This window comes from Myotis nattereri (genome assembly GCF_964212035.1).
Source record: "Myotis nattereri genome assembly, chromosome: 5".
Classification (NCBI taxonomy): Eukaryota; Metazoa; Chordata; class Mammalia; order Chiroptera; family Vespertilionidae; genus Myotis; species Myotis nattereri.
Window position 1 is genome coordinate 54,460,284 of NC_138080.1, and position 22,984 is coordinate 54,483,267.

General features: G+C 39.4%; 1 protein-coding gene across 1 annotated transcript in view; it reads left to right on the forward strand.

Moving 5' to 3' along the window:
• The window catches only part of SH3D19 (SH3 domain containing 19), a 179,849-nt gene that overhangs the window by 112,800 nt on the left and 44,065 nt on the right, over window positions 1-22,984 (forward strand). The window contains exons 4-7 of the mRNA XM_081090939.1: window positions 2,052-2,094; window positions 4,067-4,205; window positions 4,335-4,488; window positions 5,203-6,207. Of these exons, the coding sequence (XP_080947065.1) occupies window positions 2,052-2,094; window positions 4,067-4,205; window positions 4,335-4,488; window positions 5,203-6,207 (1,341 nt within the window). The remainder of the gene's footprint in view (window positions 1-2,051; window positions 2,095-4,066; window positions 4,206-4,334; window positions 4,489-5,202; window positions 6,208-22,984) is intronic.

Consider the following 22,984-nt stretch of genomic DNA (forward strand, 5'->3'; position numbering starts at 1 on the left):
AAGTATTATGTATACTTTAATATTGATTCCTATTGAAGTCGCAAATTGATTTTGCAGAATGGTTTTTAGGGATATTTTTTGCACTGTTGTTAAAAACTATAGGTAGATTTTTTATTTTATTTTTTACTGTGGTTATGAGTGTGGATGTCTGGTCTGTACAGACATGTCTTTGCCACAGCACACTTCTTTACTCCCTGAAACTATGGTTCATCAACTTTTCCTTTCTGTAGAAGTATGCAGAGTGGCATGGTGAGACAGTCTTGCTCTCAAATTCCTTTTAGAGCATAAGCAACTGGGTTCACTCTTTTTTCTCCCTTTCTTCTTCTATAACCCCTTCTTTTTTTCCCTTAGCACTCATGAATAGTGCACAGCAAAAATGCCCCGTGGAAGAGGTATGTTTGTGACGAATAATATGATGTCATGTACAAGTGCTGTGCCTGCTGATTCTGGCTTTAGTGGTGATGGTGATGTGATTGTAGCACACTTAATGAGCCACTTACTTAATGAAACCAGCCTTACCAATCAGACCCACCACTCAGAGCTCTAGCCTCTCTGTCCTTTCATTGCAATAGACAAAATGCACCTCAGCTTGCTTTAACTTTTGATAAAAATTGAAGTCAAACCAGTTGATGACATGAATACAAGACATCCTCCAACTTGATATCCGAGTTTTGGTTTCAAATGTTGGGTTTGCTTTGCCAGCCCAGAATAGATTCAGCTGTCACAGCCACCTCTACCCTGTCTTCCCAGCTTTGTCAGTCTCCTTGTTCAGAGAGAACCAGAAGTTAATAAGAGGAAAGAAGCTAAGATTCATACCTTCAACCTTTACAAATCAGAAGAATTGAAAAAATCAGAGTATTGGAGAGACAGGAGGGCAACTGGCAGGAATAGTTAATATCTGAGACAAATTCCTGTTTATGCACAAATCATTTTGATATACCTGGTAGTGTAGGAAGATTTTAAAAAAAAGATATCTTTAGAATGTGCTCTTTGAAAATAGGGATATAATTCTGGATTGCACATATGTGTACTATGTACATATTGTCCAGATCATCTGATTAAGACTTAATTTAATTTTAAAATAAAATTTGGAAAATTTTTAAATGATCTAGCTTCTTGAGATTGAGGCTTTGAGGGAAAAGTTAGTGCTGCATATATAATAATATATGCTATAATAAATATGTTTATAAAAGTGATTTGGACAGTTCTTGTATTCATTATTTTTTAATTTAGGTACTAAAACAAAGACTATAAAACTCCAGAAAAGTTAGAAAATTGATGAAAATTTAACCACCTTTATTCTCTTTACAATAGAGTTATAAAAAAACTTTATAAAAGTATAGTCATAGATCAGAATAGACATGTAACAAAGTTTTCTGCCCATTGTTACTTCATGTAATTATAATGCTCTAGTCATGCAATTTCTATTTATAGCTATCTTTTTTCCCTCTGTTCATTCATTAACTTACTTTCAGAAATTCAGAATGTGCTTTGGAGGGTTTTTGAAATCTATGCTATCTTATGAATTCAAATATATGCTATACTTAACTTGATACCATATGAAAAGATCATTTTGATTTGCTTTTCTACTGTGGTTGTTAAAATACATACATTCTGCTTTTTCTCCATGTTCCTCTTAGATATCTTTCCCTCTAAACCTAATTCAGGTATAAAATACCTTTATATTCTTTCTTTCTTTCTTTCTTTCTTTCTTTCTTTCTTTCTTTCTTTCTTCTATCCTTATCAAAACATTCTCTTTAAGGCACTATCCTATGTCTCTATATCTGTATCTATAATTCAGTATATAGAAATATATCATTAGCTACTGGTTTTTAATAACTATAATTTATTTCTAATTATAAAAGAAATATAAGATGTGATTAAAAGATTTGCAAAAAATAAATGAAAGTTATTTTTAATCCTTCAAAAAATCCATAATTCTATATGATATCAAGTATAAGCTATTTTTTCAATAATATACCCTATAAAAATTTAAACCTTTATTGAATATACTAATTTTGTACTACATCAATGTATTCTTTCTTTTATAGCTTCTCGGACTTCTATACAGAGTGAGCTTCATCGAGATAGGAGGTATGGTTATATTTATAATAGAGGGCATATATTCTGCTCATAATGAAATAAAAATTTTATCAGTTAGTAAGTTAAATATTTCTCTTTCATAAGCAGTGTATTACAACATTCTGCCTCATCAATACATTTCCTGAATTAATCTATAAGCTTGAATGATAGAGACTTTGCTTGAGAGGAAAAGCAATACAAGCCTAAAAGTGTTCTTTTGAGACTAATTATTTACTGACATCAATTTGAAAATGTTTATTAAGCAACTACTATATATAAAGCGTTATCAGAACTGCTTCAAAGGAGTGCTTTGTACCTAATAGCTACTTAGTACATGTTGCATAGATAAATGATGAATGACAGGATAGGAAATTGAGTGGAAGGATAAAGAAAAGAAAAGAGGCAGGCAGGCAGGCTGGATAGATAGCTGAATGCATAAGTGGCTAGAAGATGGTTGGCTGGAGAAAGGGAAGAAGGTCACTGAATACACAAAAAGAAGGACAAATAGACAGAGGGCTGAATGGATGGAAAGATTAGCAGGTGGATAAATGGATAGATTTTTATAAAACAGCTTCCATGTTTTCAGATTTCTTAGGGTATGGCACCTGGGAATAAAAAACAAGGACTTTAGAGTGAGACATTATGCAAGTTCAAATCATGACTTTACTTTCTCACCATGTGACCTTGGCAAGCTATGTAACCCTTCTTCGCTTCAATATCCCCATCATTAAAGCAGTACAAACCAGACCTCCCTCATAAGGTTGTTATACAGATTAATGCATGTAGAGTGGTTAAAATTTATTAATTAGTAACTCATTATTTAGTTAAACAAAAGCTATAAGCAGAGGTTCTTTGGTACTGCCATTCAAATGTAATTAATAAGCAGGTTCCGCCATTTCACAAGCTAGCATGAGAGTATGTCTATACATGGGGTCGGGGGGGGAGGGTGTTTATTTTATTAATATTTTTATTGATTTCAGAGAGGGAGAGAGAGAGAAACGCCAATGATGAGAGAGAGTCATTGATCGGCTGCCTCCTGCACATCCCACACTAGGCAATGAGCCCGCAATCCGGGCATGTGCCCTGACCAGGAATTGAACTCTTACCTCCCAGTTCATAGGTTGATGCTCAGCCACCAGCCAGGCTATACACAGTTTTGATAATGATAGTGTTTTTTGGTTTTGTTTTTATTTGGCATAGAGTGCTAGAAAAAGGAAGAGCAGGTATCCTCGTCATTATTTGTTAGAACAGAAACTTTTGAGGCTCAGAGAGGTGATTGATCAGCTCAGAGTTGGTATTTGTTAGGAAGTCAGGTTGAAGGTAAGATTTAAACATGAAACTGTATAATCAGGTTAAGAAAATTATGAAAGAAGCCATGCCTAAATTACTATGGCTCCTCAGTGTTAAAGAATAATCATCAAATTCGTGTACAAAACTGACAAGGAACACAGACACACACATCAGGGTCTAGAAATGAACATGTAAACTCTAAATATGTACTTGAAGATAACTTGGAATTGGGACAGATGTGGAGTGAGGAGGAAGAAGGTATTCTATTTATATGGTATCATTTTTGAGTTTATACTTTATAATAAGAGAAAACTAAACAATTCTGTTTGATCCATGCACTTTTCTACTTATGGTATATTTATGTTTGTCTATAGGCTAGATAGCAGAGATTTGGAATGAAGAGCTTGTATGGACCTTACCTAGTCCATATTCTTATCAACCAAGGCAGAGCTAAGTGTGCTTAGGGTACATCTCTAACTTTTTGTGCCCAAACTCATAGAGGATGGCTGCCATTTGATCCCTTGAAGCCTGCCTGGGTGTACTGTTAGAGACTGCACAGGTCATTTCTGTGACTGCGGTAGTTCTTATGTAACTTGTTTGGGTGGTAGTTGTTTTCATGAAGCTCTGAACATTTGCAAATAGACAATAGCCTGTTACCAACTTGCAAAATCTCACTGAGGCTTCTGTCTGCTAGGCGCCCGGAGATCACCATTGTGGCCGCTGAGCCACTGAGGCCAGCCTCGTGGTTTCCAGGAGCCCCAGCCCCAGGATTGGCATTTCCCCCACCCTCTGCAGCAGGCCCTTGGAGGCCCAGGGAGCTGGTTCCTGCTGAGGTGAATAAGTACCCTGTTATCTCTTCACATTTTATTTTTAAAATGAAATTCAAAGATTAGAACAGTGAGACTGTTAACATGTTGGCTGTCAACCATAGATGTCTAACATTTTCATTCTTTATTTTGTAGCTCCCACCATCTTATGAACAAGTCATAAAAGAAATCAACCAAGTTCAAGTTAATACTACAAATAACAATAATGCTGCTGCCTCTCCAAGGCACACTATTACTTCTGCAACTCAGACTGACTTTTCAGAAGAAATAGACAACCACCTGCCTCAAAGTAATGCAAGTAATTTGTCTCCCCTAATTCTGACCTGGTTCTAGGAAAGTAATCAGTAGGCTCTAGTCTTAAAAATAATTTTCAATTCATACATAATTTATTGAGCTCTGCCTCCCAGTGTGATCATGTGTGCTTTCTTTATTTGGATTTGCTATGATTATAATAGTTCATTCTCAGGACCCAAAGCCCCATTTCCTTGGGCTCACCCTAATTCATAACACAAAACATCCTTTAACTCATGTTGGTATTACTGCTGATGCCCTTTATTCCCACCGAGAAGGATGTTATATTTAGCAATGTAAACTTGATAGGATGCTAAAGGTGTTTGCCCTGTTAGGCTTTTTAAATGCATTGTATTAGGATAACAGACGGAAATAAGTTACTTTGGAAAAGTAAAGCAAGAATCATTAGAATTTTGACAGCGAGAGAGAAATGATTTGTGTGATAAGTCTACTGAGAATCAGAAATTTAACGGTGTTTTAAATTATTACAAAATGAATGTTTCTTATATAAATAAATATAATTTGAACACTGTGCAGAAAGCTGAGTATAAACATTTCCACATTGATTTGGGAATTACTTTTTACTAATTGAGAGAACCAAATTCTCTTGCTATTCTACATGTATATCTTTAAAAATCTGTTTATCTTCTATGATGTTTTTCTTTTAAATTATAATGTTGCAACTTATTTTTGTTCATTTTGATCTTATCAGCACTGCAGGCACCTCTCAAACCTCTTCAGCCTGCCCCAGAGGTCTCAGCCAGTGATCTTCCCACAAATGTGGCACCTTTAATAGTCTTTGACATTTCTGAGGAACACACTTGTCCAGAAAACTCCAATGCTACAAGATGTCCAGTGCCAAAACCAAGATCAAAAAGCAACCTCAGACCAGTAGCCAGAGATTCTCACATTAAAGGACAGAATCTCCAGAAAATCAGCTCAGCGGCCACCGAAGAGGAGTCAGCCCCAAGCCGACCCCAGTCTCTGTTGGACAATACCAACGACTTGGACAGTCAGGCAGGGATGAACATTATGAACACAGAACGAAGCCAAAATAGTATTGTTTCAAGGATCAAAGCATTGGATAGTCAGACAAATACTGAAACTTCTGAGCTGCCCAAGAAACCAGAGATTGCTCCCCGCTCACTCGCCCCCAGGCCTGCTGTTCCCTCAGGGAAACCCTCTGTGGCTCCCAAACCAGCTGCTAACAGAGCTTCTGGAGAACTGGACTCCTGGAGTGAAAACAGACGCAAGGTGGCCTCAGGGGAAGGGCCCACCCCACACTCTCCACCGCAAGAAGTAGGGGGCATCCCAGTAACCAAACCTGAATTGCCAAAGAAACCAAACCCCGGCCTTACACGAAGTGTTAATCATGAGACTCTGGGGGGAGGGCCTGTGGTTGAGAGCCCTGATGGCAGGAAGAGAGTCCCAACTCCTGCTCCTCGACCTTTGCTGCCGAAGAAATCAGTTTCCTCAGAAAACCCCAGCTGCCCTGCCGCTTTGCTGAAACCAGTCACTGTTCCTCCCCGACCCCCAGTGGCATCACAAGCCAAAGCATTCAGGTCATCGGGTGAAGGAGCCTCAGCCAACCCCGCAGCCCCAGGTCTGCAAAGCAAGCCTCTGGGGGACATCGACCTCATCAGCTTTGATGATGATGTTTTACCCATCCCACCTGGGAATGTGGTTGAAGACTCTCTTGGTTCAGAGATGGCACTGGGTGAGTAAAAGTCAGAAGTGGAGGGGAATCTAAATTCATAGGGTCTCTTGAATGGCACTTGCTGTTTTAGTTTCCAGTACATAGGTTATTGAGATGTGTATGTGTAGAGAGAGGGAGAAACACAGAGAAATTAAAAAACATGGAGCTGGGTGGGAGATGGAAATTAACACATTGCGTACCGCATAGAAATCTCTAAGACATACATACGCCAGGGACCGCACATTTTGGGCAAACTGCACTTTATTTAAATCATCATAATGCACTTTAGGTGTTGTTTTTCAATAATTATAACATTTTTATTTTCAAAAACAATTAAACAATTAAAGTTCCTAGTGCTTTTTTAACGTATGGTACTGCGTAAAACATTTTCCTCTATGAAGAGGGACCAAACAAAGTTTACATAAGTATCTAGATTCGCTCCTTTTTCCATGGGTGTGAAAAACGAGAATACTCGTGAGCGGTCCTTAAGAGATGGCGCACGAAACACGAGAAAACTCCTGAGCGGCACGAAATGTGTTAAGAGGGAGGAAAGGGAAAATACGGAATGGGAAGATGGAGACAGAGAACGAGGGAGACACGCACGTTGATTACTATTATCCAAGCCTGGGATGAGGGACCAAACCAGATGTGAGGCCGGCTCCCTTACTCTGGCAGATGGAGATTCAAACACGAGCAGGAAGCAGGGAAACTTCCCATACATGGGCAGTCATGCAGTGGGTCTGGAAGGGCTCCTGAGATTGAACCAGCCCTGCTGGGAGTGCCTGGAGAGGGGCCAGCCCTGGGTAGGACTCTGGCAAAACCAATGCAAGAAGTGAGAACCCAGCCATATGCTGCAATTTTCCCACCATAATCTTTATATAAACTCTTCCCTTGAGAATGCGGTTTTGTAAATAAATATAATAGTTATAAGTTTCCTGCCAGGATCAGGACAATTAAATTTCCCAAGAGGCAGAGGAGTGCTTTTTTTTCCCCTCACACTGTTCAGCAAGAGGGTGTGATGGTGAAGCTTATGTCTGATTTGTCAAACTAAGCTGCTCTGCCTGTCATTAATAAGATTTTTTTTACTGCTGTTTACTTATTTGGGTAGAATTTTTGATCATATAAGCTTAATAGTATTTTCAAAAGGTTAGTTGTCATCTGTAAAAACGTTTAACATGCATCAGTGGTATAAACTCTGATTCAAAACCAGCTTCTGCACAGCATAGGTGTATTTTAAATGATGATAAATACATATTTATTAAATATTTATCATACACACAACATGTACCATGCCTCTTTCCCATAAGGAGTCGAAGGGAAGCTGTTGGAATATATTGAGTTTCTGCAGTGTTCCAAACCCTGTACTAAATACCCTGACATCTATTATTTAATTGAATACTTACAGAAATCCTCTGTAAGCTATCATTAGCCTCAATTTTCAGATGAAGAAAATGAGGCTGAGAGAGATCCATGGGTGATTTGCCCAGTGTCATAAAACTACAGTTTTCCAAGGCAGAATTCATACTCAATCTATTTATTCTAGAAAAAAATATTTTTTTAGTTTATTGAGAGAGAGAGAGAGAGAGAGAGAGAGAGAGAGAGAAAAGAAAAGAGAAAGAAAGAAACATCGATTTGTTGTTCCACTTATTTATTCATTTATTGGTTGATTCTTGTATGTGCCCTGACTGGGGATTGAATCTGCAACCTTGGTACATTAGGCTGACGTTCTAACCAACTGACCTACCCAGCCAGGGCATTCAATCTTCTTATTCTAAGCCTAGTTTATTTTTCACTATATCATGTTGCTACCCAATTTTTTCATGAAGCCTTAAACTAGGCCAGTGGTCAGCAAACTGTGGCTCGTAAGCCACCTGCAGCTCTTTGGCCCTTTGAGTGTGGCTCTTCCACAAAATACCGACTTCTGCGCATGGGCCACGAAGTTTCAATCGCACTGTATGTGCGCGCCTGCACGTGGTATTTTGTGGAAGAGCCACACTCAAGGGGCCAAAGAGCCGCATGTGGCTCGCGAGCTGCAGTTTGCCGACCACTGATATTAGGCAATACATTAAAAACTTTTCAAGTCTTGGTTATACGATTTTCTTATTTAAGCCTTTTTGGTGTTACAAGGTTCAAGGTAGGACAGGGATGGGTAAATTAACAGCAGCAAGCTGTTTAAGGGGTAGAAACTGTGTAGGCCAAAGAAATGCCTCCTTTTATAGAACCTGCTAGATTCTGTGGGGATGGCACTTAGTTAATAATTGCTGAGACTATTTCTGTGTCATTAAACAGATAATTACAGTCATCTTCAAAAAACAAGGTCAAAAACATACATTCAACATTAATGCAGTCTCATGCTTCATCCTGAGCCTTTTCTGTTTCATAATTTCTACCACTTCATTGCATAACGTTTAATTATTGAGGCAGTCTTTTAGCAAAATGTGTAACTTGCTTGCCCTGCCTGACTTTAGCCATTGCTCTTGACTGTGGAGTTTTACTGAACTGAACACCTCTTTCTATATTCTGCTCCGCATTTAGTGATACTGTCAGACTCCCAGCCTCCCCTAGAGAATCCTAGAGATACCCTTGAGTCTTCCTGTCACACAGTGGCTAGTTGTTTGGACTTGAAGTCAGACTGGTCTGAGTCTACCACTTAATTGGCATATGACCTTGGACAATTTACTTAATCCCACAATGCTTTGGTTTCCTCATCTATAAAACATGATAATAATACTCCTCAAGGTATTTCAAGGATACATGTGATTATGAAGGAAAGCCCTACCTATGATCTGAAACATGTGAAGTGCTCATTAAGTGGTAGTTGTTGTTATTTCTTGCCCTTCACATCCAATTAGTTACCAACCTGCTGCGTTACCTTCTGAATAGTGATCGGATCTTCCTCTCATCTCCATCCCTCCTGCTACTGCCCTGTCCTAGGCCTTTATGCCCCAGTCACTGCAGTGGCCTCCTGAACTGAGTCTCTCCTCCTTCCACAAATGCAGCATCGTCCATCTTACGGCTACCCAAGCAATATTTCTAGAGTGTACATTGGACCTTGTGACTCCTTTGCTTATTGCCCTCCAGGATCATCTCTGAATTCCTCAACATGTAGAGGGTTTATTTATTTATTTTTATTTGGACTTTGTGACTTTTTTTCAGACTTTGTGACTTTTTGATGGCATATGAATAGCACTGTCTTTGGATTATGTCTCTGCGAAACCTTGCTTAATCATCCTAGCATCAGCCAGAAACTGGGAGAGGAACACAGGATAAAGGCGAGAAACTCACAGATATGTCTTTCCTTCTCTTTCTCTTTTCTGAAAAATAAAGAAAATCTAATAAAACAGTTTTCATATAATGAAGTTGCCATATTAATCTCAGGAAATAGAGATCAGAAAATACTGATACTATGAAAACATTGTAAAGATTAGAAAATTTATTAAAGAAAAACTCATAAAACAGGCAGTTTAATATTGGATTCATTTCATGGATAGAATGCCTTCCAGGTTAATATAATAGAGCTGAGAAGTATTAGCAGTTCCTCTTCACACCTTTACCAATCATATCCAGTTGTCAAAAAGGCAGAATACTTCTGCTGTCAGCCCCATTACACAGAACAGAATAATAGTATAGAAGTCAATTTCTGGTATTAACAGAACTCAAGGGAAAGAAATGACAGAAAAGCAAGCCAAGGATGGTGAAACTAATTATGATGACAAGCATGTTATTAGAGACAGGTAATGGGCAGAAAACTACATTATCATCAATGTTTTTCTTTATCCGGTAATGAAAAGCATGCGGATACAGGTGTAAAGCCGCTTGCTAGTTTGGCAGGTGGAGAATAATTGGTTATGTGTGTGAGGGGCTAGAACAGCCGTGGGCAAACTACAGCCCGCGGGCTGGATCCGGCCCGTTTGAAATGAATAAAACTAAAAAAAAAAAAGACCATACCCTTTTATGTAATGATGTTTACTTTGAATTTATCTTAGTTCACACAAACACTCCATCCATGCTTTTGTTCCGGCCCTCCAGGTCCAGTTTAAGAACCCATTGTGGCCCTTGAGTCAAAAAGTTTGCCCACCCCTGGGCTAGAAGGAGGGCAGAATAACACTGCAAGTAAAAGTAGAGAAAAATGCCATTGGCCTTCCTGAGATTTAGATGAAAGATTCTTTTGGAGATGCTTTGTGTTTTTTCTGGAGAAGCCAGAGCAAACAGTCTGTGATGGAGAGACTTGTGGCACTGCGGTTCTTAACCCTTTCTGGATCACAGAACTCTGAAAATATGATTAACTTGCAAATCTTCTTTTTCCTTTGAAAAAGAAGTTATATTTTTCAAGGTTAAAAATAAGAGCTAATTATTATGAACTAAGTCTGTCTAATTTAGACAAATTCAAAAATATATATCTGCATTATTTCCTATCAAATAGGATCACTGAGGAATAATATCAAAAAGAGAATTTTTATGCAGATATTCTCCATTTTTCATTCATAAAACCTGTATGTCACTTGAGCAAAATGATTTTAAATTTAAAAAGGGAGCCAGAGGTCTCAATGCCTGGAAAGCCTTATAAAATATCACCTAAATAATTCAGTTGCTCGTTCTTTCAATATTATCTATTGAACACTTACTTGAAGCAATATTTTGTGCTAGAAGCTACTTGAATTGAAAAAGAGATTCAAATTCTATTTTAATCTCTATTTTAATTAGGTGAGGAGCACTATTTTGTAATGGGGTAGCCCATTACTAAATTATCTTTAGTTTATTATAAATCTTGGACCCAACATGTAAAAGTATGAGCCCCATGATGTTTAGTTTTTGTGCATCAAAACTAAGCTATAGTACCCAGTTATTCAAACATTCATCTGTAAGTGTTGTTGTGAATGTATTTTGTAGATGTGGTGAACATCTACGATCAGTAGACTTCCTTGACAATGTGGATAGGCCTCATCCAACCAGTTGAAAGGCTTAAGAGAAAAACTGAGGTTTCCCTGGGGAAAAAGAAATTCTGTCTTAAGACCTCAGTATCACTTCCTGCCTGCCTGCCCTATACATATCAAACTTGCCAGCCCCCATAATCACATAAGCCAATCCTGATTGGTTCTGTTTCTCTGGAGAACCCCAACTGATACTAACTCTAAGCAGACTCCTGGGTTTGAAGCTTGGCTCTGCTACTTCTCCATTGGGTGATTTCTGTACCTCTGTTACTTCATCTGTAAAATGGGGATAATACTTGTACCTAACTCAAGGGAACCAGAATAACCTCGAGCACAGAGTAAGTACTTTAAAAGTGTTTGTAAATAAGTAATTCTGTGGTGCCAAGTTTACTTCTCAGCTGGAAAACTTGAGATGTTTTTATTCTCAAATATTTGCCATCAACCATACATGATCGCTTTTTTTCCACACCAAGAACAGAACAGCCTAGGAACAAACAGCACCTCATCAGCCACAGGTGCCTATACATTTAGATGGTGCAGGAGCAGGGTGAGACAACAGGCCTACTCTACTCATGGGGATAATTTGGCAAAGTTGCGGTAAGAGCACTTCTGGAACATTAAGGAAAAAAAAAATACAGAATTTTTATTTTTCTAGTTACTTTGTGGAAAATTTTATGGCCATTATTGCCTTGAAAAAGCAACAAAAGGGACAAGAGTTTTTGCTTTTTTCCCCTTATTTTTAAATGGTTTTTACTTAGTTTGTTTGAGAGGGGTGTTACAACTTTTTTCTTGATAGCGAATTTATTTTATTGGATTTTTTGAAGTTACAAAATAACATATATTTGCTGTAACAACTCAAGCAATAGAAACATTTAGTGAAATATACAAATTAGTCTCCCTCTAAGTCAATCCAAATCCCCAGACTAACCAGTGGGAGCAATGTTATATGTGCCTTTCGACATTCCAGACCAAAGCTTATGAACATATATATTTATATATGCATGTGCTTTTTCCAGCTTTTTATAAAAAATTTTAATGTATTATACCTATTACTCAGCAGCTTGCTTTTTTTCATTTAACAATGAGATTTATGGACTTCTCTTCAGACCAGTAGATGTAAGTCTAACTCCTTGTGTCCTTATACCTGCCTGAGTGCATCACAGTTGATTCAACATTTCCCCTATTGATGGACAAGCAGGTTGTTTTATTTGTTTTCAAATTTGGAGAATTTTTTTTTTTCTTTTTGCCACAACAAAAAATGCTGCAGTAAAGTCTCCTAAAAAAAATATTTTCATTTCTACTAGTGCTTTTGTTTCTGAGGTATAAATTTCCAAAAGTGAGACTACTGGCAAAAGGTTATGAACTTTAAACATTAAAATTTTTTTTTCAATTACAGTTTACATTCAATATTATATTAGTTTCATGTTTACAGCATAATGGTTAGATCTTTGCCTCCATTGTTACATTAATTCTCCATATAGGTGTGGATTTATTTCTGGACTTTCTGTTCTGTTCCATTGATCTTTGTATCTATTTCTATGCCATTACCATGCTGCTTTGATTACCATAATCTTGTCATATAATTCAATATCAGGTAGCGTGATACCTCCAAGTTTTGAACTTTCAACATTTTAATAGTCCCACTGATCCAGTTTCCTACCTGGCAGTGCTTGGAGTCCCCAAACATGAATGCTATCTTTGCTCAATATGTTGTCCACTAACATTTTGGGGGAGAGGGAGGTGCCCTCTCATGAAAAGAGATAAAGAGTAGAAGGACCCAAGATGGTGGCCAACGGGACAGGCTGCAAGATAGTGTGTGAGTGAGAGAGCGAAAGAAGAGTGTGTGGATATGCGGGAGTGTCTGTATTTATCAGCTATATTCCACAGCACTGTTGGGGACTGGCAGACCAGGCTCCCCTGGCCGGGCAGCCTTTACTACTGCTGAAATCTCTCCTGCAGCGGCTGGCTCTGCCCCAGAGACTACGCCATCTTGAAGGGTAGAGCAGCTGTGATCAGAAACACAGCCTCACCTTCAACTGGGGAGACTTCAGATACCTCCTGGGACCCAACAACCACATCTCCTAGGGACCAGCTGCCTTAGCTGTGAACCCGCAACCACTGAGACTCCAGCCTCCCTGGCCACGGGTGCCTAAAAAGTTTGTCCAGGGGAAGACAAAGCAGCCCCCAAAACATGGGCAAGCCCTGCGCCTTCTCACAGAGCAGATAGAAGGAACAGCTGAATTGAACAACACCCACCTGGAATTGATGAATTAAACACTGCTCGTGAGGCAATCCGTGGATGGAAAGGTCAGAGATTGCCTAGAGAGAGCTCTGCCTCAGATTCAGCTGGGTGTTAGTTGTTTTCATTTTTTGGATTAGTTGTTGTTTGTTGTTTGCATTCATCTCAGAGTGTTTGCTGTTTGCATTTTTTGGATTAGCCGTTGGGGTTTTTTTGAGTTTTCTCCCCATATACTTATATTTTCCCCCTTCTTTTTTCTTCTCTTTCTTTTCTCTCTTACATTTTTTACTTTTCTCAATATCATTTTTGCACTCTCTTCTCTTCCCTAGTTCTCTTTTCTCTGGTGGTCACCTTTATTTGGGGATATTGGTATCATGAATACATTTGTGTTTGGTGCCCTATGTGTTGTGTCTTGTCGTGTTGTATTTTGTGCCTTTAAGTCAATGCAGGAGAGACAGAGCTACATAACCAGACACCCTGAGAGGAGCAAACATGAGAAGACAAAGAAACAGCCTCCATATGAAAGAAAAGGAGAAATCATCGGAAAAGGAAGTAAACAAAATGGAGGCAAGCAATATGTCAGAGAAAAATTTCAGAGCATTGGTCATAAAGACACTGAAATGGATGGAAGACAAACAACAATATTTGTAAGAACCAAGAGGAAATGACAAAGTAGCAAGAAGAAATGAAAAATGACATCACTGCAGTAACACAATAGAAAGCATCAACAGTAGTCTAGAAGAAGTGGAGGACTGCATCAGTGAGCCAGAAGACAAGGTAGGAAAAAATACACAAGCAGAGCAGCAACTGGAAAAAGCTTAAAAAACAGGAGGAGAGCCTAAGGGAACTTTGGGACACCATGAAATGAAACAACATTCGAATAATAGGGGTCCCAGAAGGAGAGGAAACTGAGCAAGGAATAGAAAACCTGTTTGAAGAAATAATGACAGAAAACTTCCCTGATATTGGGAAGAAGAAAAAACTCACACAAGTCCAAGAAGCTCACAGAGTCCCATACTAGATGAACCCAAAAATACCAACATCAAGACACATTATAATTAAGTTGGCAAACACCAACGACAAAGTAAGAATCTTAAAGGCTGCCAGAGAGAGATAGAAAGTTACCTACCAGGAATCTCCCATCAGACTATCGACTGATTTCTCAACAGAAACACATACAGCCAGAAGGGAATGGAATGAAATATACAAAGTCATGCAAAGCAAGGATCTGAATCCCAGAATACTGTATCAATCAGAGTTGAGGGTGAAATCAGGAGCTTCACAGACAATAAAGGACTAAGGGAGTTTATTACCACCAAACCAGCAATGCAAGAAATGTTAAAGGGACTGCTGTAAAAAGAAGAAATAGGAAGGGAAGAAGGAACACAGGCATAAAGAATAAAAATGGTGACAGACAAATACGTATCAATAATAACTTTAAATGTAAGTGGATTAAATGCCCCAATCAAAAGACATAGGGTAGCTGAGTGGATAAGAAAACATGACCCATATATCAGCTGTCTACAGGAGACCCACCTTGGAACAAAGGACTCACATAAACTAATGGTGAAGGGATGGAAAAAGGTTTTTCAGGTGAATGGAAATTTTAAAAAAGCTGGGGTAGCAATATTTATATCTGACAAATTAGACCTCAAAGTGAAGGCCATAACAGGAGATAAGGAAGGCCACTTCATAATACTAAAGGGAGCAATTCAACAAGAAGATATAACTCTGGTAAAACATATATGCACCCAATACTGGAGCACCCAAATACATAAAAAAAAAACTTCTGGAAAATATCAAGGGAGAGATTGACAGCAATATAGTCACAGTAGGGGACTTTAATACCCCACTAACACCACTGGATAAATCCTTTTAAACAAAAAATCAGCAAAGAAACACCAATCCTAAATGACTCACTAGAGCAGTTGGAATTAATTGACATCTTCAGAACATTTCACACCAAAACCACAGAATATACATTCTTCTCAAGTGCACATGGGTCATTTACAAAGATAGACCACATATTGGAACACAGGCAAAGTCTCTTCAAATTCAAGAAGATAGAAATTATATCAAGCATCTTCTCAGATCACAATGGCATAAAATTAGAAATCAACTACAATAAAAACAGTGAAAAAAGTCAAATACCTGGAGGCTAAATAGCATGCTATTAAACAATGGGTTACCAAAGAGATCAAAGAAGAAATAAAAACCATCATAGCAATAAACGACAATGAAAACACAACAATCCAAAATCTATAGGACACAGTGAAAGTGGTCTTGAGAGGGAAGTTCATAGCTCTACAGGCCTACGTCAAAAAACAAGAAAAAATGGTAATAAATTACCTAACCCTACAATTCAAAGAGTTAGAGAGCAACAAGAAAAGCCCAGCGTAAGCAGAAGGAAGGAAATAATAAAGATCAGAGCAGAAATAAATGACATAGAGACAAAAAATAATAATTATAATAATAATAAAGATCAACAAAACCAAGAGCTTGTTCTTTGAAAAGATAAATAAGATTAATGAACCTCTAGCCAGGCTCACCAAGAAGCAAAGAGAGAGGACCCAAATAAACAAAATCAGAAATGAAAGAGACAAAATAACCGATCCCACAGAAATGCAAACGATTATGAAAAAATACTATGGGAGAAACTAAGATGGCGGCATAGATAAACACCGGGAAATAGTCGCCTCCCACAACAATTGAAAATTAGCCCAAAGGACGGAGCAAACATCGTCCAAAACAACAGGAAGGCTGGCTGAGTGTAATTTCTACAACTAGAAGAAAAGAAAAGCACGCTGAGAGCCAGAGGAGCTGCGGAGGCTGAGTGCAGAGGTACGGCGGCGGCTCGCGCGCGCGGAAAGGGGGTGGCACCTGAGGACGCGGCTGTCTTTTTGAATCACAAGCTCCCGACTGCTCTGAACCCCGGTTCCGGGAAGTCTCTGGGGACCCAGGTCTCATACGGGGAGAGGCGGCTCTCTCAGGCGGCAGCGGGCGAACTTGAGGGCCACTTTCCCTCAGAGGTGCTTGCAGCCGTTACCGGGACACTGAGACGCGCGACTCCAGGCGCGGAGAATCAGCCATTGCTTCTTTCTACGCCCTTTGACTACCTGAGACCACACCCCACCCGGGCTGCGGCAGAGGCTTTTGCATGTGAATGCCCCAGAACTTTGCAACCTGATAATTACCTAACTGCAGCCGGGCCAGCCAGACCCGGAACTTCCAAGAGAAGGCCCAAGGCCCCGCAGCGGCTTGCATTGCTTCACAGCTGAGCCTCTTCGTAGTTCCTGCTGTGTGGCCTCAGGCAGGGGCTGAATTAGCACCTCCTTAGATCCAGGAGCCACTGTACCGAGTGGTCAGAGGGGGACCATTCTCCCACTTCAGACACAGCTGCTTCCCACAGCCAATTGGCCTGGAGGTCAATTCCTCCCAGTGATCCTACAACTAGCGAGGCACCAAGAGTGCACCAAGAGTGTCCACCCCAGGTAACTGGGGAGGCTGAGCCACTGGGCCCTAAAGGACACCTGGCGCGCAGGCCACTCTATCAACACAGGGAAGCAGCCAAAATGCGGAGACAAAGAAACAGGTCACAATTGGCAGAAACGGAGGAGGCCAGACGACTGGATTTAGAGTTCAAGGCCACGTTTATAAGGTTTGTCAAGAATTTTATGGAAACCGCCGATAAATTTAATGAATCCCTCAAGGAATATGGTGAGACCATGGAGGTCATGAAAAAGGACCAATTAGAAATTATGCATACACTGACTGAAATAAAGAATACTTTACAGAGATCCAACAGCAGACAAGAGGATCCCAAGAATCAAGTCAAAGATTTGAAATGCAAAGAAACAAAAAATACCCAACCAAAAAAGAAAAAAGAAAAGAGATTCAAAAAATATGAAGATAGTGTAAGGAACCTCTGGGACAACTTCAAGCGTACCAACATCAGAATTATAGGGGTACCAGAAGGAGAGAGAGGGCAAGATATTGAAAACCTTTTTGAAGAAATAATGACAGAAAACTTCCCCCACCTGGTGAAAGAAATGGACTTACAAGTCCAGGAAGCGCAGAGAACCCCAAACAAAAGGAATCCAAAGAGGACCACACCAAGACACATCATAATTAAAATGCCAAGAGCAAAAGATAAAGAGAGAATCTTAAAAGCAGCAAGAGAAAGACAGTCAGTTACCTACAAGGGAGTACCCATCCAACTGTCAGCTGATTTCTCAACAGAAACCATGCAGGCCAGAAGAGAGTGGCAAGAAATATTCAAAGAGATGAATAGCAAGAACCTACAACCAAGATTACTTTATCCAGCAAAGCTATCATTCAGAATGGAAGGTCAGATAAAGAGCTTCACGGATAAGAAAAAGCTAAAGGAGTTCATCACCACCAAACCAGCATTATATGAAATGCTGAAAGGTATTCTTTAAGAAGAGGAAGAAGAAAAAGGAACTCTTACCATTTGCCACAGCATGGATGGAACTGGAGAGCGGATAAATACCACAAGATCTCACTTATTTGTGGAATATAATGAACAACATAAACTGATGAACAAGGACTGATCCAGAGACGGAGAGGCATTGATTGGACTGTCGGGCCTTGGAGGGAAGGTAGGGGAGGGTGGGGGCAAGGGGGAAAGATCAACCAAAGGACTTATATGCAAGCATATAGGCCTAACCAATGGACACGGACAACGGGGGGGTGAGGGGGTGAGCGGGGAGAGGGGGGGTAGAGGGTACACATATGTAATATCTTAATCAATAAAAAATATTAAAAAAAAAGAAAAAAAAAGAAAAAATACTATGAACAACTCTATTCCAACAAAATGGACAACCTAGATGAAATGGACATATTCTTAGAAAAATACAAGCTCCAAAAACTCAATCAGGAAGAATCAAAAAACCTGAATAGGCCGATAACTACCGAAGAAATTGAAACAGTGATAAAAAATATTCCAGCAAACAAAATCCCTGGTCCAGATGGCTTTACAGGGGAGTTCTACCAAGCATTCAAAGAACTAAAACCTATCCTCCTCAGACTATTCCAAAAAATTCAAGAGGAAGGCACCTTTCCAATGGAACTCTTTCTATGAAGGCAGCATTACCTTAATTGCAAAACCAGATAAAGACACCACAAAAAAAGAAAACTACAGGCCAATATCCTTGATGAACATAGATGCTAAAATCCTCAACAAAATTCTAGCAAATCAGATCAACATTACATTAGAAAGATCATATACCATGACCAAGTGGGATTTATTCCGGGGATGCAAGGATGGTACAGTATTTACAAATCAATAAGTGTGGACATCACATAAACAAACTGAGAGACAAAAAACACATAATCATCAATGGATGCAGAAAAAGCATTTGACAAAATCCAACATGCTTTCTTGGTAAAAACTCAGCAAACTGGGAATAGAGGGATCATATCTCAATATAATAAAAGCCTTATATGACAGACCTACAGCTAATATCATACTCAATGAGCAAAAATTAAACTCATTTCCCCTGATAATGGGAACAAGAGAGGGATGCCCCCTTTCACCGCTCCTGTTCAATATAGTACTGGAAGTGATAGCCATAGCCATCAGACAAGAAGAAGAAATAAAAGGCATCCAAATTGGGAAAGAAGTAAAACTGTCCTTATTTGCAGATGACATGACATTATACATAGAAAAACCCCAAAGACTCCATCAAAAAACTAGACCTAATAAATGAATTCAGCAATTTAGCAAGATACAAAATTAGCCCTGACCGGTTTGGCTCAGTGGATAGAGCGTCGGCCTGCGGACTGAAGGGTCCCAGGTTCGATTCCAGTCAAGGGCATGTACCTGGGTTGCGGGCACATCCCCAGTAGGAGGCGTGCGGGAAGCAGCTGATGGATGTTTCTCTCTCATCGATGTTTCTAACTCTCTAAGCCTCTCCCTTCCTCTCTGTAAAAAATCAATAAAATATATTAAAAAAAAAAAGATACAAAATTAACACCCAGAAGTCTATGGCTTTTCTATACATCAATAATGAATTCACAGGAAGAGACATGAAAAAAACAATCCCATTTACCATTGCGCAAAAAAAATTAAGATACCTAGGAATAAACTTAACTAAGGAGATAAAAGACCTGTATTCAAAAAACTACAGGACATTGAAAAAAGAGATAGAGGAAGACATGAACAAATGGAAGAATATACCATGTTCATGGACTGGTAGAACCAACATCATTAAAATGTCCATACTACCCAAAGCAATCTATAGATTCAATGCAAGCCCCATTAAAATACCAACAGCATATTTCAAAGATCTAGAACAAACTCTCCAAATATTCATCTGGAATAAAAAAAAGAAAAGAAAAGACCCTGAATAGTCACAGCAATCCTGAGAAGAATAATGTTGGAGGGATCACAATACCAGATATCAAGCTATATTACCAAGCCACAGTTCTGAAAACTGCCTGGTACTGGCACAAGAACAGACATATAGACCAATGGAACAGAACAGAGAACCCATAAATCAATCCAAACCATTATGCTCAATTAATATTTGACAAAGGTGGCAAGGGCATACAATGGAGTCAGGACAGGTTCTTCAATACAGGGTGTTGGGAAAATTAGTCAGATACATGCAAAAAAATGAAACTAGATCACCAACTTACACCATGTACAAAAACAAACTCAAAATGGGTAAAAGACTTAATGTAAGATGAGAAACTATAAAAATCCTACAAGACTCCATAAGCAGCAAAATGGCAGACATATGCCATAGCAATATCTTTACAGACACAGCTCCTAGGCCAGTGGAGACTAAGGAGAAAATAAACAAATGGGACTACATCAAAATAAAAAGGTTTTGAACAGCAAAAGAAACCAACTAAACAACAAGAAAGCCCACTGCATGGGAGAACATTTTTGCCAATGATATTTCAGATAAGGGTTTAATCTCCAACATTTACAGGGAACTCATACAACTTAACAAAAGGAAGATAAACAATCCAACTTAAAAAATGTACAAAGGATCTAAATAGGCACTTTTCAAAAGAGGACATACAGAAGGCCGAGAGACATGAATACATGCTTAAAGGCACTAATCATCCGAGAGATGCAAATCAAAACAACAATCTCATACATCAAATCTATACCATCTCATACCTATCAGAATGGCTATCATCAACAAACAACAAGTGCTGGCGGGATGTGGAGAAAAAGGAACCCTCCCACACTGGTTGGAATGCAGACTGGTGCAGCCACTGTAGAAGACAGTATGGAGTTTCCTTAAAAAGTTAAAAATGGAGGTCCCTTTTGACCCAGTAATCCAATATCTAGGACTGTATCCAAAGAAACTAGAAACACCAATTAGAAAGGATATATGCACCCCTATGTTCATAACAGCACAATTCACCATAGCTAAGATGTGGAAACAGCCTAAGTGCCCATCAGCAGATGAGTGGATTAAAAAACTGTGGTACATCTACACAATGGAATACTATGCTGCTATAAAAAAGAAGGAACTTTTACCATTTGCAACAGCATGGATAGAACTGGAGAGCATTATGCTAAGCAAAGCAAGCCAGTTGGAGAAAGATAAATATCACATCTCATATGTAGCATATAATGATCAACATCATTTGATGAACAAGAATAGATCCAGAGACAAATGGCAGGGGAGGGGTAGGGTAAGAGAGCAACCAAAGGACTTGTATGCATGCATATTAGCATAACCAGTGGACACAGACACTGGGGCGGTGGGGACTTTCCCGGGGTGGGAATGGCGGGGGGTTGGGGGGAAGTGTCAATTGGGGAAAAAGGAGACTTATGTAAAACTTTAGACAATAAATAAAAAGAAAGAAAAGAAAAGGAAGAGAGGAAAGAAGGAAAGAAAAGAAGAAAAGGGAAGGGAAGGGGAAAAGAAAAAAGAAAAGACGATAAAGAGTAAACTTCATACTGGGTAACTAGAGAGAGACTTGCACACCATCATCAAGATGAAAAACAGGCCTCTGGCTCCACCTTCTCATTGAAGTGACCCTGCTTGTCCTCTCCACGAATCTGCACACCTGGTCTGGATTACAGCCCAGGACAGTATGCAGACAAAGAGACAGATGCCGAGCTCACTGACTCAGTGAGCACAGCTGAAGTAGACCATTAAACAAGCCCACTCCTGCCAAACAGCCCGCAGGGCTGGAACACTAAGGCTTCCTTGCTCCACTTTATGAAAAAGGCATGTATAGTAGAATAATTACCAGTTATCTGAGTGCTAATTCTTAAAGAGCAGCTAATGATATTAAAAATAAAGACCAGCCTAGCCAGTGTGGCTCAGTGGTTTAGCATTGACTTATGAACCGAGAGGTCATGCTTCAATTCCCGGTCAGGGCACATGCCCAAGTTGCAGGATCGATCCCTAGTGGGGGCCATGCAGAGGGCAGTTGATTGATGATTCTCTCTCATTATTGATCTTTCTCTCTCTCTCTCTCACTCTCGCTCTCCCTCCCTCCCTCTCCCTTCTTCTTTGAAATAAAAATAAATACAAAAAAGAGACAGAGTTTGAATACTTTGTATTGAAGTTGCATCGTTGCTACTTAAATTTAAATCCTTTAGGTTTAAAAATGATGCCTGGACCCCTTTAATGCAATAGTGAGATCTGCTGCAGTGTGTGGGACTTGGGGTGGGGCATTAGTCCTCCAAAATCAAGCACATTTGGGTGCCCCCTGTGTCTCGTCCGGTAAGGGCAGTGATTGCCTCTTTTCTCCTTCCCCTGCCCCCTTGTTCAATGCCCTCGCTCCTGGAATTTGAGAGCCTGTGTGTAGGTGGTATACTGGCCCAGAATTTGGTATGAGTTGGGAAACAAATGAAGTTATTCCATGCTTTTCCCTCCACGCACCTCCCCCCAAATCATCAACTAAAAACCTATACAGTCAAACCTCTATTCTCAAACATCCCTTATCTCAAACAATTCAGTTCTCAACCAAGTTGTTCACAGAAAAACATCTTGGTTATTGAACAAAACTTCTTGACCCAACAGGCCTTTCATGCTGATACCTTACGATCAGTCATGCATCTCTCAGGTGACAAAAGAGATAATGAGCGAGTATGAGTCAGTTTACTGCTAAACCTCACATTGTTAACATATCAGGAAATTGTGCTGTGAATATTTTTGTGGTTTTTTGCTTTTGTTGCTGTTTATTATTAAATATATACAGTATTCACCATAGGTTCTGAGAAGGTTAATGATAGCAGCAAAGTGAACAATGATAAAGCTTTAAAAAGAAATAATTGCAAAGTATGATAGAGGTGTTTGTGTGCATGATCTAGCTACCAAGTATGGCATGGCAAAATCGATGATTAGCATGATTTTAAAAAAAATATATTTTTATTGATTTTCATAGAGGAAGGGAAAGGGAGAGATAGAAACATCAATGAGAGAAAACAACTGATCCACGGCCTCTTGCATGCCCCCTACTGGGGATTGAGCCCGCAACCTGCCTGACTGGGAATAGAACCTGGAGCCAATAGAACCTGGGACCTCTTGGTCCATGGGAAGACACTTAATCCACTGAGCCACCACAACTGGGCGATTAGCACAATTTTAAAACATAAAGGGGCCATCAAGAGTGCTGATGTTGCTAAGGA